The sequence below is a fragment of the Ictidomys tridecemlineatus genome, chromosome X (genome assembly GCF_052094955.1).
Source record: "Ictidomys tridecemlineatus isolate mIctTri1 chromosome X, mIctTri1.hap1, whole genome shotgun sequence".
Classification (NCBI taxonomy): Eukaryota; Metazoa; Chordata; class Mammalia; order Rodentia; family Sciuridae; genus Ictidomys; species Ictidomys tridecemlineatus.
This window is the reverse complement of record NC_135493.1, coordinates 95,524,760-95,542,976: the sequence shown is the minus strand read 5'-3', so window position 1 is coordinate 95,542,976 and position 18,217 is coordinate 95,524,760. Positions and strand designations below refer to the sequence as shown.

The window sequence follows — 18,217 nt, the reverse complement described above, 5'->3', positions numbered from 1 at the left end:
AAATTTCAGAAATTGCTTGAAGGCGATGGGATTTGGGGATGTCATTTAATTTTTTTAAATTCTGCCTTTAAGACAGAAAGTACAGGTGCAACCAAGCAACTTCATTGCTTTTATCTTTACTTCTGGGATATTTGTGTCTTTACATTGCCAGAGATTGGTGGCCACAGGAGAGCAGTTTTTCTCAGTTCCTGGTCCCTCACTGAGGTCAGTGCTTAAATTCCCTAGTGGTCCACTTAGAACAGTGCTGATCTGTATCTGTAAGGTAATGCAACCTGAAAATCATGTAACCTGTGGTAAGAATTAGGGGTGCACTGGGGGAGAAGATAGGCTTCACACTTTGGAAAGTACATTTCTGCCTATAGACTTTCTTCTGATTACACTTAGCAGGAAATATAGACATTTAAAAATTATGCTCATATTGACCAAATTATGCTATATGCATGTATTAATATACCATGGTGAGTTTAATCTTCATGTATATCTATAAGGCACCAATTTAAGAAACTTAAATAAATAGATGAAAGACTAGTAGAGTAGAAGGAATGGGGGAGGGAGGAGGGAAGGGAAAAGGGGAAGTACTGGGGACTGAACTGGAGCAAATTATATTCCATGCATGTATGATTATGTCAAAATGAACCCCAATATTATGCTTAATAATAGTGCACTAATAAAAAACATTTAAAAAATTAGGCTCACTATTCTAACAGAAGTTTCTACAGGTTGATTTTGCTTGCTTGAATTCTTTAATTAAGCTCTGTAAATTATTCTCCCATTTGGATTAAAGTGAGAGAGCATGTGCACTTAATACATAAACCATCATGGTAACTTTGTCCTGAGTTTTACTGAGATACATTTTAGTCTATGATACAGATTTTTGCATATAGAAATGTATTCTTAATACTACTACTTTCTAGAAGGTACCAAATATATTGAAAAGAGCATGTATTGAGTGTGTCCTATGTGTAGGACACCATACTGGTGCTCCTGGAATTTGATGAATGAAAATACTTTTTATATTGTAAAGCACCTTACAGATTGTAAGAGGATATTTTAATTTGATTTTTTGCATAAAATCCAAGAGCCATTTTTTGCCTTCTGCTGTTTCTAATGATTGTATATTAACATTTCTTCACTTTTTTCTGCTAGTATCTTTAAGTTCTCCCTCAGAACACACCCCAATTGAGATAAAGAACATTTTCTTCACCCTTCCTGCCCCTCCCATCACTCCACATCTCCATGGATAGTCACTCTTAGGACTTCTATCACCATAGGTTAGTTTAGGCATTTGCATTTTAGCATAACTGAATGATTAACAGAGGACAATTTTGTTATTCCTGTTAGGGAAGGGACAACCCTGCTACATCCATGGATTCAACCAACTATGGATTGAGGATATTTCTTAAAAAGAATTGCATACGTTCTGAACACATACAGATTTTTTCCCTTGTCATTATTCCCTAAACAATACAGTGTGACAGCTATTTACATAACATTTACATTGTATTAGGTATTCTGAGTCATCTAGTGAGTTAAAGTATACAGGAGAATGTGTGGGGGTTATATGCAAATACTGTTCTTTTTAATATAAAGGACTTGAACATCTGTGGATTTTGGCATCCACTGGGGATCTTAGAACCAATCTCCCATGGATACTGAGGGATGGCTATGTATCCTTGGTTCTTAGGCTCTTTCTACTTCTTCAATGAATATGTTAATATATCATGGCAGTGAGACACTACATTGTTCACATCTCTCCTGACAATCAAGCCCTCATTCTTTTTAAAACAATTTTTTAAAAATATTTTCAGTTGCTGATCGACCTTTATTTTATTTATAATGTAATGCTGAGAATTGAACCCAGTTCCCCACACATGCTAGACAAGCGCTCTACCACTGAGCCACAACCCCAGCCCAGCCCTCATTCTTATTGGGAGAAATCTCTGCTCTTGTAGTGGAAGCCGAGCTCACAAGTCAGAAGGGGGCAATAATTATCCAGATGTAGTGGAAGCCCCAATGCAGGTCAGAGGATATCCAGAGAATCCCACCAATGCCATTGGATCATTTAAGATAGGCCTTCTTTAAATGGTCCATAGAGTATAGTGAGTTGGGCAGCAAACCATTACTTCAGTATAATGTCTTTATTTGCTTGAGGTCATTTGGCATGGAATGTCAAGTGTCGTCAAGGACCTGAGCCAGAGGATTGCACTGGTAATGGATCTGCCACCAGCATTCTCTGGGACCATAGAGACTGCAGAGTGTTTCAAGTCTGGCTGAATACCTATACTGCTTCACAGTCCCTGTCCTGTATTACAGGAGAAAAGGGATAGCTAAGTGTTATGGTGACAGGCATGTTAATTAGTGGGTTGCTTTGCTGACAGCTCATTCTGAGCATCTGTTCTACCACTTGCTGATAAGATGAGGCATTGAGACATGACCCTGCCCCCATCACAGCTGATACATCAGAGAGGTCACCTGACCTGAGACTGTCCCTTGGATTTTCTCTTCCATGAAGTTGAAATTACTGTCCAAGGCTGCTCATCAGTCTCTGTTGGATATTTGAATTGGGAGGTACTTTAATGTCAGACTTTTGCCATTGTACAGAGAAAGCCAGTCTGCATGGATAGAGAATATGGCAGATATGCATGATCGGTGAATCCCAGAGCCTTTTCTGTGGGGGAGGGAAAGAGTAGCTCCCCTAGCTTCTGTTCCTGGAGTTGCCAGTTGCTTTTGGTTCCTTACAAGATGCCTGTGGCCATCAGGAAACTATCCCTAGGCTCAAGGTAACTTATCTGACTTCTCTTTCCTGTAGCTTCATGATCTGTGGTTAAGATGCTTTCTGATTGAGGGGCTGGAGTTGTGGCTCAGCGGTGGAGCGTTCACCTCACACATGTGGGTCCCTGGGTTCGATCCTCAGCACCACATAAAAATAACTAAGTGATATTGTGGGCAACTACAACTAAAAAATATTTAATAAAAAGATGCTTTCTGATTGAACAATACAAAGCAAAATGAGTTGGGAGAATGGTTTAGCAAAAGCTATCACACATTAAGATCAGCATCAGAATATATATTTGTCAGAATATATCTGTGGGACCTGCTAGTTCACCCTGCCAGTAAGCCATTGCAGCCAGTCACAGTCACTCACAGTGTGTGCTACTGCTTCATGGGATACTTGACTTCATGTCCAAGCATTCAGTTAGATCCAGGGACTTCCCTGTACCCAGGAAAACACATCCTTGGTTATTAACTTATGCAGAGTACAGTAGGACTCAGCCTATTACATGCTTTTTTAGGGAATGGCCAGTGGGCCAGTCACTTTCAGCTAACACTACCAGAAGGGAAGGACTTCTGCTTTTTCCTGATCAGACTAGCACTCTAAAGTAAATTACCAATGGTGACTTGGGAGAAGGAAGGAGGCTTATTATCAATGGCCTCTGAGTTAGGGGCCTGATTCCCAAGTTGTACTTTTCTGAACTACTATTTTGCCTAAGACCACAGTAATTATTTCTTCCCCCTAAACACAACATTTAAGTAATGCAACAGCTTTTAATACTGGCGCCATACATGACTGTCATGTGTCTTTAGCCTTTTTATTTCTCAGGCTCTATGACCTGCCTCTCTCATCCCATGGTCTTTGAAAATCTCAGACTAACATGGAAATGGATGTGTCCTAAATGATAGCTACCTATGATCAAAAGCACTCTTTCTGACTATGTTTCATTATCAAAAACAAGCACTAAATGCCACAGGATTGATGTGTGTGTGTGTGTGTGTGTGTGTGTGTGTGTGTGTGTGTGTGTGTTTGTGTGACACGTAATAACATAGGGACTAGGTAATAACATAGGGACTAGTCTGTCTTTGAGGAGCAGGTGACTGGAAATGCAGACAAGATGGTCAGAGTCTTAGAATGCAGGGTGAATTGTCACTCAGTAGATATTAGGGCCAGGCACAGTGGCACATGCCTGTTAATCCCAACTATTTGGGAGGCTGAGGCAGGAGGATCAGGAGTTCAAAGCAACTTAGCAAGGCCCTAAGCAACCCAGCCATGTTCTGTATCTAAATAAAATACAATAAAGGGCTGGGATGGTAACACACACACACACACACACACACAAAAAAAAAAAAGATATGGAAAATCCTAAGCACATTCAGAGGAGGAAAATGATTGTTATCTTTGAGCATCAGAAAAGACCTCTTGGTAGACAGGAGATTTGAATTGTGCTTTGAAGTGCAAGTAGGACCTGGCCAGGCAATGATAGGGCCAAGCAGGGAGAACCAGCACACACCTTGTAAGATCAAGCTCAGCAGCAGTATTAGGTAGGGGTAAAAATTGGAGTTGGATTTGCCCCATGTCCATCTAAGGAGCTATGTCATGGTTTTATAGAAATAGATCTCTGGTCAGTGGGCCAATCAGTTTCAGCTAACACTGGTGCAGTAGACCATTACTAATAGACACTTTCTCTATTTAGATCCAATCTGTATGTCAGGGTTTTGACAGAATCCTTGTCTGTATGTGAAAAGTATGAAAGTCACTTCTGTAGCTTCTGTACATTTAAATTTAACCAGCTTCAGCTTCACTGAGTCTCAAAGTCAAGCAGGATTTCTGACTCTAGCTGAGAAAGTATATTTGCCTAGGGAAAATAGAGGTATTAAAATAACAGGGCAAATGCTCCTTCAAGTGTAGAATACAGCTCATTTCAGTTGCAACCTCATTACACTGCACAGATATTTCTATTGCTCTTCATGTGACAAAATTATGTGCCCTATCATTTCCTTTTGGAGATCAAAGGAAATGAAACTCAGGGTCTGGGAAAATGGTTTCCCTGCTTCCTGTGTTGCTAAAGCTCCTATTCATTCATGTATGAAAATCCAGGGAGATAATTGGCTAGGAAAATCACAAGGCTTCCCAGACAATAGTTAGGATGAGAACAGCTTTTGAGAATCGGTGTAATTCAGTCTTTCCTGCTGACTTTCCCTCTATAGGACTTCTGTCCTTGTGTCCTGCCTCTGGAGCCTCTGTGGGGATAGGATACTCAGAAAGCTATTTACCTTCTGTTGGAATACCTCCCAAGGCAACTTCACTCCATTTTGGGCAATGCCTATTATTAGCAAGTTCTTCCTCATATTGAGCCAAAAATCTGTTTCCCTATAACTTTCCCTAATAGTGGCTTAAATATAGACTTTTGAGGACTGGCCTAGAAACATAGCTACCATGTATAACACTATTTCCAACGAAAATGCAATTTTAGTTCCAAACAAGTAATGTATAAATAATATTCTGGAACACAGCCTAGTTTATCAATTGGAGAATGCCCAGTGGGGGACGTAGGAAGCATGCCCCAGGAAAGGAGAAGGGATGAGGCCAGCACCCACAGGATCAGTGTATAGAGTCTGTCTGGCCACCCTGCCTTTTTTCATCTTTTCTGGGTGTTGACAATTTAAAATTGCCTAAGAGCTGGGTGTGGTGGTGCACACCTGTAATTCCAGTGGCTCCAGAGACTGAGACAGGAGGATCTCAAGTTCAAAGCCAGCCTTAGCTTAGGGAGGCCCTAAGTAACTTAGATCCTGCCTCTAAATAAAATAGAAAAAGGGGCTGGGGATGTTGCTCAGTGGTTAAGCGCCCCTGGGTTCAATTCCCAGAACAGCAACAACAACAAATAACTGCCTAGAAAACTGACTGTGGATATTGGTTCAGAATGTTGGCTTCCTCATGACTCACTCTTAGTAAACCCTTAGGCAGTGTAAAGTTGAGCCTTTCTTTATGACACTTACCTATCTAGAGGAGAGAGTGGGTGACTGGGTAATATTGGATAAGGAAGAACTCAGCCCTAGGTCCTTCCCACATTGGGATATAGTGCTGCAGGAAGTACTGTACCATAATAATCAGAAAAATTGCCTTCAAGTTGAACAGAAATGGATTTGACTCTGGGCTGTACCACTTATTAGTTCTGTGACTTTGACCAAGTTGTTGAATCTTTCAAAGCCTCGGGTTTGCATGTGTAAAACAGATGAAGAACAAATGTGTTGTGTCACAAATGTGACATATAAGGAGCATAATACTGCTCAATAAATGTCTTATTTCTGTCAGATCTCTCTCTCTCTCTCTCTCTCTCTCTCTTTTCTGTCAGATCTCTCTCTCTCTCTCTCTCTCTCTCTCTCTCTCACACACACACACACACACACACACACACACACACACACAATCTCACACACACGTACACACAAATACAGAGTTAATTGTTTACAAACTTTCTTGTGCCCAGGTTGTAGGGTGAGCAGATTTGATTGCCATTGCCTTAGCTGGTGACTTGGCCCATTGCTTTGGGGCTACTTTGAAAGACAAATGATTCCACAGCTTCAAAGAGGGTTCTCATCAAACATATTTAAACTGTGACTTCTTATTTTCTTCTCAGGGTCCAAATTAGAATACTTTAGTCCCTTAAACTTCTTTGCCAGAAGGTCTTGGTAGGAAAACAGTACTCAAGACACTACATTTTTGGTTTGTATGTCAAGCTCTACCAATTCTTAAGATTGGTCCTTCCATAAGTTATGCTTGGTGCTTCTCATGTTTAACATTCCTGGCTCATCCCAACATATACATGAAGATATTTATTCTCCATTCTGGCTTTTAAAGTATTAATATGGCTTGGGGTAGAACATGTATTCATTTCGATAGATTTACATGCTTGCAAGGGAGAAAATAATGGACAGCATTTTCAAAGAGATGAATTAATGACCGTAACTGCAGATTTTATTTTTTTGATGGTGGCAATCAAATTCTCAGACACTGATTGGAACACTGTCCTTGATTTATCAGAGACAAATCAGTGCTAGGATAGATGACATCGGTTTCTGAGCTCTTATGGAAGTTTGGCATAGAGAGTTGGGAGAAGGACAGGTTGCAGACATGTTGAAGAGGACATTAAGGAAAGGCAGTAGTTGAAAGCCAGGGCTTTGAGTACCTGTTTTTCCACTTAGTGGTAATGACCTAAGGCAAGTGTCATAGAATTACTGGGAGGATTGTAGCAGATAGAGTATTCAAGCACTTAGTGTAGGACCCAGCACAGAGTAAGCTCCCTGGTTGTACATTTTTTAAAAGGGAGAGAAATCTTTCTGACATAAGCACTATTCATTCTTTAGACTCCTAACCATCAATTACAGACCCCTTGGAGTTTTAGGATGTTAGAACTTCAAATTACTTTTCCATTAGTGATGATGGATTAGAAGGAAGCATTCCCATGCTTTCTCATTTAGTCCCCCTTGTGGCCAAAAACAGACACTTATGAAGCAGTGTGCTGGATTAGAAAGCGAGTTGGCCAAGGAACAGGTTTTTATGTGAGTGCAATTGCATGGGTCTTCTGGGAATCCTGTCCACTATTTGGATTCCTCACTCAGTGCAGTGCTAGCAAAGATAGAGTTTATGGCTTCTGAAGCTTACACTTGCTCACCCACCTCTTATATTCAATCATTTAATAAATATATACTAAGTACCTACTATGAACAGGCATTGCCTTGTGCCTAGGGATCTACCAATAAATGAGGCAATATCCTGTCCTCACAGAGCTTGCATGCCTTTTGGGACACAGACTATGCAAGTAAATCAATAGTTCAAAGGCAAAAAGGGCAGTAGAGAAAAATAAAGCAGGAGCCTCTCGTTTTTTTAAATAGGGCCATCGGGGAAGGGCTCTTTGAAGAGTAGAAACTTGGAGAAATGAGAGATTTTGGAAATACAGCAGAGGGAAGAACAAATGCAAAAGGCCAGGAATGTTTGAAGGTCAGCTAAGAGGCTTGTGAGGCTGGAGCAAGAAAGCAAGAGGAGAGCCACTGGAGGTCACATCAAAGGAACCAGCCCAGGCTGCCCAGCAGGTTGGGTCTTGCAGCTCAGAGTAGGAACATTGGAACTTTCTCCAGGGGATGGAACATTGTGGAAGGGTTTTAAGCAAAAAGATAATATTATTTGGCTTAAGCTTCAACAGGATCACTCTCATTGCTGTGTTGAGAATAGGGCATGGGTGCAAGGTTCAGGCACAGAAAGATGGGACAGATGGAGGCTTGGCACAGGGTGGTAGTAGTAGAGATGCTGAATGGTAAAGTAAATAGGACAAATGTGGTGATGCACACTTGTAATCCCAGAGATGCTGAATGGTAGTGGTTGATGTCCCCGATGCTTTTCTGAATTTTTGCAAAGAAACAGATTACCTTAAAGTTATTTTTTTCATAACACCCTGTCAATATTAGATTTGTAAATTTTCTCTGTATAAATTACATGTCACTGGGCAACATATCAAGGATATGTCCTGATAAATGCATTGTTAGGCAATTTTTTCATTGTGTGAATGTCATAGAGTGTACTTACACAAACTAAGAAGGCTACAATGTCACTTATAAGACCACTGACATATATGTGGCACTATTTTCAGAAAATTGTGTAGTGCATGACTTTATATCTGACTTGGTGGCAGTATCACATGTATGTACAGTGTGAATATGTGAGTGTTGAGAGGAAATAAATCAATAATAGAAGTGGGTTTTTGGTTTGTTTTTCCTTAAATCTCTTCAGGTTGAAATTAGAACCACCAAAATGGAGAGCCTCAGATCACTTTTGATATCTTGTTCTGGAATACTGCATACATGTTTTCTGCACCTTGTTTTCCCTCATTTAAATTATCTGAAATTATGTCTCATCAGCTTGGATTTAACCGGAAAGAAGGCACGAATTTGCCAAACCACCCCACCACACATAGCACAGACAACATGGAAATTCAGTGACTTCCTCATTATCTGAGTTCTAGCAGCATCTTGTTTACTTTATTATTTATTTGGTACTAGGGTCGAACCCAGAGGTTCTCTTTTCCACTGAACCACATCCCCAGTTCTTTTTATTTTTTATTCTGGGACAGGGTCTTGCTAATTTGCTTAAGGCCTCTCTAAGTTGCTGAGGCTGGCTTTGAACTCACGATCTCCTGCCTCAGCCTCCCAAGCTGCCGGGATTACAAGTCTGCATCACCACATTTGGCCTATTTACTTTACATATATACATATAATACACACACACATATATACATATACACACATGTGTATATATGTATATATACACACATATATAGGTATATATATGTATATGGACTGGTTTTGTTTTTGACATTTGAAAGATGATAATCCTATAGAGAAACTGTGGAAAGAAAATTCTCCCTTTTGAAAATAATGGGACTCCTGGAGAGCCAAATCTGTTCAACAACACGTTTATGAGAGACACACGTGCTGCTCTGTCAGGATTAGCATTTAATTTCACATTTATGGTATAATCGTTAGGATTAGTTTATCCAGACTCATTCCCATCCAGTAACTCCCGAGGACACAGCCACTGTAAGGGAGCTGAGTCTGAAGAAGAGCTCATCACTAAGATTCATTCTGTATTCATCAAGTTCCCACTATGTGCTCCAGAGGGACATGTACTATAGGCAGAGTGATTGGTTTTCAAATTAAAAACTGGGACTCATAATCACACAAGCAGTGATTCTGCTTACATGGATATTAGGACAGAATATTTGAATGAAATGTTTTGGAAAATCACGCAGAGGATTTGGCTGAGGCTTTGGTGGATACAAAGGAGGTAAAGAACTGTATTCTGTTCCACAGGACTCTCAAGATCTTGATGTGTACACAGTTCACAATACAGGACAGGATAAACATATGGTCAGCAGAAACCTTCAATTTTCATGTAGTTTTAGTTCTTATTTATAAACTTATTCTGACATGATCTTTGTGAGAGTATCTGTTCTTTTTAAAAAACAATACCTTTATTTTATTTATTTATTTTTATGAGGTGCTGAGGATGGAACCCAGTGCCTTGCACATGCTAGGCAAGCATTCTACTGGTGAGCCACAAACCCAGCCCAGAGTATCTGTTCTAAAACTGGGATTTATCCCATATTTTTATAGTTCTGATCACCTGAGAAAGGAAGCAAGGGAAGCAGTCTTCTCCACAGCTCTTCCTTCAGTGGTGGTTGGCCACCTGCCAGTGGCACTAACACTGTTAGTACTCCTGGCATTCATGTGGCCTCTGTGTGTGTTAAAGTATACCAACAGATTTTTAATACAAGTGAGATCAGCTTGGGGGTTTCATGAAGGAGGTGTGGTAAAGAGGGAATCCCCCAAACATTAAGCTTCTGTCACTTCAGCCACTACAGCTGGTCCTAATTTCTAAATACATAAATCTCCTGGTAAGTGGCTTTGCCGGCCCCAATTCCTAATAGGCATTTACCTCTGTGATGTCTATTTATATATCTGGGTCATTTTGAAAGTAGAGATGTGAGCTACATCTAGAAAATTTAAGCTCTGGTTTGCTCATTCTTTCTTCCTTTGATGTGCTCTTGAACATCTGAAGTTGGGGGAGGATACTCCCTATCACTGCAGATCTGAAATCTAAATCCTGTCTTAAACATTTTCAAGGAGAACTCATCAGTGCTTAAAAAATAAAAATAATACCAAGGGGCTCAGAATAACCTGCCCTTACCATTCCTCCTTAATGCTTCCAGCTACACTCCCCCAGGCTAAGTAGAGATCTCAGTCTGTGCAGGCCCTTGACAAACATGTTTGGCATCCTAGTTAACAGTTGGCTTGATATCAGCCCCTCTGAAGACCTTTGGGCATTTCGAAGAAACATAAAGAACTCTAGCAATAAAAGGGCCCTTGTAGATGTCACTGGGGCCTGTTCTGTGAGTATAGAAGACAAATTAAAGCACAAATATGCAACATGGCTGGTGCAAAGTGGTGGTTACAACTTCAGAGATAATTGAAAGAAGGAAACATTGTCTGGTAGACTTAGAGCATGCCTGGGTCCATTTCCCATGAAATGATCAGTTCCTTCACTACCTACATGAAGAACCTATGAGGGATGCACAGTTAGAGCTAGAATGTCTGACTTTTCATAGTGTCCATCAAAGCCCTTTATATATCTTCAAAAGCATCTGTGATCTGTTAGGCAATCTGCATGTTTAACCCTGGTTTTATGGCCACTGATAAAATCCAAATGGAAGCTAGAATTTGTAATCAATTGCTTTAGGCTTGTGACCTAGCTCCTGAAATTTGAAGTCTATGAATTGACTTTAGGATGTAGTATGTTTAAATACAGAATATAATCTTAGTGGGTCTTCCTTGATGTAAATAAAGAGTACCATGTCTGCTCACGAACACCCTTCTCTCCATGGTCAATAAACTATGCTGGTGTTTGGTTTCCCATAGGTCTTTAATGGAGCAAAAGAAAGAAGAAAGTCCCTTTATTCCATGTCTTCTTCCATTGATAGTTACCTTCATGGATTTATCTACTCTATTCAGTGTCTCCATTGTTTTCATCTTCTAGCATTTTCCTCCATGATCTAGTGATAAGTAGGCCTTAGCCCTTGACTTTCTCACTATCTTCTGCTTCTGTTTCCTGAGGTACATTGTTCCCTCAGCCGTCATTTCTGCCCTAACCTCTCACTTGCCATTCTGACACTTTCCTGAACTCCAGCCCCATACCTACAACGGCCTTTTGAACATGATATCTGTGTGGCTTTTGGTCACCTCAAGCCACATAGAAAACAAGGGCCTAGACCACATGCTCTCTGGATTTCCTGTGGGTTCTTAAATTCAGTTTAAATAAATCAGCATTTAGGATGATGTCACTCCTCGCTTTCCGGCATCTATCCCTTTGTAAAGATACCAATCATCTCTCAGCCATGCCACATTCACTCTCTTCTACACACATACGAGCAAATATGCAGACACACACACACACACACACACACACACACACAGACATGACTATGATGGAACAAAAGGGTTTAAGTGTCAAAAATACTTGCCTCCAAAGAAACAGCTCAAAGCACATGTCTTATTTCTATTAAGATGACAGTCATCTTCATATAAAAAGAGAGACTTTGGTTAGGTCAGTGAGCTTATGAATTTTTACATGTCTATGTAAAATTTCTTGAACCCCCTTAATCTAACATATGAGTTGGGTGCCTTGGCACATGCCTGTAATCCCACCGATTTAGGAGGCCTCAGCAACTTAGAAAGGCCTTGTCTCAAAAAGAAAAACATAAAGAGGGCTGGGAATGTAGTTCAGTGGTATAGGGCCCATGAATTTAATCTCCAGTACCAAAAAATAATCCTAATATCTAAGGTATCTATAGATATTGATATTGATATAAGGTATCTATAGATATAGATATTGATGATATTTATGGAATTTTTATGTTGTGCATTTTTTCTGAGTTACATAATTATCTGGTATGAGGGAAGGATATTTGACAATACCAGGAATGAATTAACCTATAAACCTATGGAATGATTGAATTGCGACTTTTACTCAGAATGCAAGCTAGCTGAAATTTTTCACCTTACTGCCTCTCCTATATATTTCTTCTGGTCAGATTTTAGATATCATACTTTCTATCCCATATGACTTCATAGGAAGAAGTTTCTTCTAGGTATCTTATTATACCTCTATGATTTAATTTTCAACTTCTATTTAAATTTTTCTTTAATTCTATGATATGCTAAATATGAACACATGGCATCATTAGAATGACATGCATGTTCATTTAGAAGGTGGGATTCACAAACCAGGTATGGATTTAAAGAGAAGAAATAAGGACTTTCCCCTCTCAGACTCAAACCTGGCATAACATGAGTGCAGCTGTAGCAATTTAATCAGAAGGTCTGTGTTGCAGGGACTGGGCATAAGTCTAAAGCCTCTGGATGTAAGACGGCAGCCCGCCATCCCTGGCTCTTCTCTAGAAATCTGGATGCTGAAAAGTCTGCAGGGAGTCTTCCCAGCATTAGCCAGGATGACCTGGTAGAAGGAAGGGGAGTCATTTATATCTGCTGCCAGCTTCCCATATATCAACGTTAGGATTAAAATGAACCCTGAACAAGTCTCTTGCAGAGCCTTTCAGAAGCCTCTTAGCATATGGTTTTCTTTCTATACTTTTAAAATAGTACATACTATTACACAATAGGTTTTGTAGTTCTAATCTTCCTTTTCTAATGCTGCAATTATAGTTTTATTCAGCCTCATCATCAAGCCTATATTAGTAGTAGCTAGTGGTACACTGTTACCCATAAATCTTGAGCTGGGGTGTAAGCACACAGGCATTGAAATGCTGAGAGTTAGCAAGCAATGGAGACCCTCATCCTGGTGACTGCTGATGGAGCATTGGGCCTGCCCTCCTGGCTTGGTGTTGATTTGGGAGCATGTGAAGTAGTGATGAGATCTCTGATCTATTATCTGACTCCTCCTCAGACCACAGCATTGGCTGCTTCCTAATTGCTTATAAAAGACAAAACTGTCCTGAGAAAGATTAACACGGGCTGATGATTAATTTAGAAATTTAAGGGCTCTGAGAAGCTCAGATACAAACTTGCTTTGAAAGAGAGAGATCAAAAGACTTTTTCCCTTGCTTTTCATTTTGACTTTCCAGATTTTGAGAAGTGGTTCCTCTGTGGGTACTTGCAAAGGTGTGTGTATGGGTGAATGTGTGTTGAAAGGAACCAGGAAAAACATCATAGAAATGATGATGACTTTGTCTTTGACTTGTCTTTATATATGTTCCATCTTCAGTAAGAAGTATTTTCTAGTAGGAAAATTTTGAACATGTGCTAGTTTATTTTCTTTCGTGGCTCATTAGCCTTTGCTTGTGGTTTATTTCCTTCAATGTCCCAACAATTTCTTCTAACACCCACCCCAAATCCACCACCACTACCACTGCCAAATATGTCTTACTCTGTCTAAGGACATACTATAGCCCATCCATTTTCTCCTTTGTATACTGAGTCTTTTCTTCTTTGTCTTTAGCATTATTATTTCCCCAGATTACTAGCCTGCTTGGTGCTTATAGGGCAGTAAGGGGGATAAGGATGAAAAGGTGGGCTGTAGTATGTGCAGAAAGCCTTATTTTTGTGGAATTTGGGCTTCCAAATACACCTTCTCCATCAGGGGTGTTTCGGTATGATAATAGTAACATTGGAGAAGGCCTTTCCTCTTCAGGTTATTCTTAGATTTCTAGCACACAGGTGCTGGAAGGGGTATATCTAACTTAGTCCCCATATTATTCAGAGGAGAATGAGTTCCTTCGAAAGTGGTTGACCTGCGCAAGATTAGAATGTTGAATTGTTTTTCTCCCTGGCAATATGGTGCCCTCCATGTTGTGTTTCTTTGCACCGACTGGCGAAAATTAAGAGGCATACTGTAGTCCACAAAAGGAGACTTTTTCTAAAAATGGAATATTTGTATAATTTATGGTGTAGGTACATTTTAAAAAATCAGTATTTTGGGTTTATACTTTAAGTGAAGACTAGCTTCATATACTCTTCATAAACAAAACAATGATTGCATCAGGGTAAATTATATTTGAAAGAAAGGCATAAAAATGGTCTTATGTAACCACTTGCCTTAAAATCAGGATTTGTATTAACTTTAACATACTGTATATAAAATTTGTTATGGTAGTAACTGAGCTTTGTGAAATCACTGGTTAAAGAAATGTAAGATAATATCAGATAATGCATTTTTATTGAAGCAATCCTATCCTACTAACCTGTAGCAGTTGTAAATAATACACCCTGTATATATCTGAAGTGTTATTAAATCTTTGGGAGTCAAAAATCTCCAGATGAGACTTACATTCATCCTAAACAGTGACTAGCTTAACTGAAGTTTTTCAATAATGCTAAAGTGGAAAGTATGGGGGAAATTTCTGTTTGGTTCCACCATAAATTCCCTAACAGTAATTACCTAATGTCGAAATTTTTTAAGTATTTAGAATTTAATAAATTTCTGTTTTATACAATATAGGTTCTAAGACTCAAAGAAAGAAAATGTATTTCCATTCATGAATAATAAGCCCTGTGCCTGGACTGTGCTAGGCATTGACTAATAAGAAATAACTGACCTTTTATACATAGGCATCATTGCATTTTTACCCCTAATGACTTGAGTTGATTCTTAAATTTTGATTCCAGGTGGTAAAAAGCATATTTACTTATTGTTTTATTAGTGTATATTAATTATGCAGACTAGTGGGTTTCATTGTGGCATATTTATACATGCATGTAACATAATCTAATCAATTTCAATTCCCAATTTATTTCCATCTGGAGGAGTATGGCACAAAAGGCTGTTCAAGAAAAGTACTTATTTTTTAGCAACCACCAGGTGTCAGCAGAGGATTTGGAATTCTTGGCAAAGTGATCTTGGTTTTCTTAATTCACCAACACCACCCCATTGGCAGTCAACCCCCACTGGGCTACCGTCTCCCAAGTATTAGTATCAGTTACTCCTCAACACCACATTACAATCGTTCACCTTTTCCTAATAAAACTAGCACTCACTCTTTAATCTTTTTTCTGATTTGAAACTTTTAATGCTAGCTTTCACCATGGTGGTTCTAGAAAATAGAGAGACTATTGGGGTGGGAGAGGGATTAGGGACTATCATCAAGCTTTTGTTGTTTTGCTGACCTTTCACCCCAAATAGGTAGAGCTCACCTTTATCCGAAGTTGGGAAAGGTACACAGTACATTCTTTTTTTTTTTTTATACAAAGAATCAAGTTGATAGTAGAGATTGATAGTTTAAAACTACAGAACGTGTTTTCAGAGTGTAAAGGGGAGAAGCACCTTCACTACCCTGGTCATTTGGCACATAGTATAGAATGTATTTGGTGCATTCATTTACAGATATTTACAGATATTTATTTACAGATACAGAAGAGAATATTGAGTGATAAAGGAAAACTTGGCAAGGTGTAGATTTGTTTCATGTGGGTTTTCTCATCTTGCCTCTTTGCTTTAGTGGGCTAGGCAAGTATCTGAGGCATTTGATAGGAGGCATTGGACTGTAGGGTGGGGCAAAGCTGAGGAAGGGCTTCCTTGGACACTTGAGTTCCTTTCAGGCCTCACATGGTGTCAGAAGGGGTAGTAATTAGAAGACCATCCATTTGAATGCGTTGCCAAAATATTGGTAAATTGAAAAGGAAGATGGGTAGAAGCATAGAGCAACCCATGGCTTTATTAGCCCAGTTGGTGGGGCCTGTGGCCTGCAGGGAATGGAGACTCAAGCAGAGTTTCAAGCTGGGTGTGTCTTCTATAGTAAGGGCCTAATAGATGCAAGTTTCTAGACTTTAGACAGCTGCAGGGATTTCCTTTGGACTGATCAGTGAGATTAGAAAAATCGCTTTACAGCTAATTCCAGAAATTATTCAGATTCTTCTGTTGTTTTATGTTGAATGCAGTATTATAAATAAGGCAGTACATCAATGAGGATTAAAAAATATTTGAAATATTTTATTTTTATAGAGCTCTTTGTGATACTGGTCAAAGAGAATCTCCTTGTTCCTAAAACATCATGTAGGATGTCCTTAAAACATACAATATACATTTCACTTCAATAACCCTCCCCCCCCCCAAAAAAAAATAAAAACATACGATATATACACATGCATTCCTGGAGTTGTACCTAGCTCAGAGTCTGGCAGCAGCTGGGGGAAAGCTCTCAGATCTTATGATACACTTTTTAAATAACTGTTAAATAAAGGTTCTTTATCATTGGCTTGAATTCCAATTAGCACAATAAGTGCATATGAGGCTGTGTGAGGGGCAGATCTAATTGTACAAAATCAAAGCGTCTTTACCCTGTGATGGTTTTACTTAATCGTCTCTGACACTTTCTGCAGCCTAAGGAATCCTAGAGCATCTACCATCTTGCTCATGGAAACTTGAGTCTTCAAACTTAGCCACCTTATTCTGTGCTGATTCTTAACTTTATGGGTAATGATTTCTTACTCTTCTTTCTCCCTTTTAGATCACTGGGGTGATCCTGTTGGCTGTTGGAGTCTGGGGAAAACTTACTCTGGGCACCTATATCTCCCTTATTGCCGAGAACTCCACAAATGCTCCCTATGTGCTCATCGGAACTGGCACCACTATTGTCGTCTTTGGCCTGTTTGGATGCTTTGCTACATGCCGTGGTAGCCCATGGATGCTGAAGCTGGTGAGTATGTTGCAGTAAAATACTTCTCAATTGCATTTTTTGTAAAAATATAAATCAAATTATGTGTCCCCTTGTGAGGCCACAGAAAAGACTTTAATATTTTTTTATTCTTATTTTAATCAAAACTCCTACTTAATCCACCCTTTAATCCTCCAGTAGGAAAAACAACTGCAAACATAACCTGGCACAGTAAATTTAGTCTCTTGAAGTAGATGATGAGAAAGCAGAGGCCTGTGATTCCAATAGGCTGTTGATGCCCTTCTGGCAAGATGTCCAGTTCCAGTTTTGAACTCTCTCAGAAATCTCCTGAAGCATATGATGTGCAGCTTTGGTGGGCAATGCATCATCCAGACATAAGCTGACTGTCAAGTCCAAGTTCCCATTAGAAAAATACTTCCTGCCTCCTTGACTCTGGCCATGCATGGATGTGGGTGTATCCTCTTCTTTTATCATGCACTCCCTGGCTCAGTGCTGTTGGAGCTAACTAGAGGGCTGATACAATGGCAAATATGGTCTACCAGGACCCATACTTGGCTTCCTACACTCTAATGGGATAGATGAAGCAGTGGTGTATCCCAGAGGGTAAAGGAAGACTATTGAAAGGTTATTTTTAACTTTCTGGTAGACCAGTTGTCTAATTTCCTACTCACTATGTGTTTCATTGATGTGCACTAATGTTGAAGAATTTTATAAATAAAAGTTAGCAAGAACCTCTTCTCAGAAGAAAATTTTGTTTAAAATGAGCTATTTCAAGCCAGATGCAGTGTCACACCCCTGTAATCCCAGCAACTCAGGAGGCCATTTTGAGGCCAGCCTGGGCAACTTAGCAAGGCTCTCAGCAACTTAGCAAGACCCTGTTTCAAAATAAAAAGGACTGGGGATACAACTTAGTGGTAAAGTGCCCCTGGGTTTAATCCCCACTAATTTCATCCTAGAGCATCTACCATCTTGCTCATGGAAACTTGAGTCTTCAAACTTAGCCAAAAAAGTGGGGAAGCAGAGATTCTACTAGGGTCATGTTACCTATCCTTGTTTATCTTTAGGGTTGTGACAATATATTTAATTCTACCTAGTGACACTTGTGGGCATGAGGGTGGTTCACTTCAAAGGAATCACCTTCCCAACTGGCAACAAAGAATTAGTTGTTTTGTTGGCAAACTCTTGGAAGTAGTACATGACTTGAT

At 39.6% G+C, this 18,217-nt stretch overlaps 1 protein-coding gene across 1 annotated transcript in view; it reads left to right on the top strand.

The window, feature by feature from the left end:
* The window catches only part of Tspan7 (tetraspanin 7), a 123,107-nt gene that overhangs the window by 84,699 nt on the left and 20,191 nt on the right, over positions 1 to 18,217 (top strand). The window contains exon 2 of the mRNA XM_005323965.3: positions 16,845 to 17,033. Within this exon, the coding sequence (XP_005324022.1) occupies positions 16,845 to 17,033 (189 nt within the window). The remainder of the gene's footprint in view (positions 1 to 16,844; positions 17,034 to 18,217) is intronic.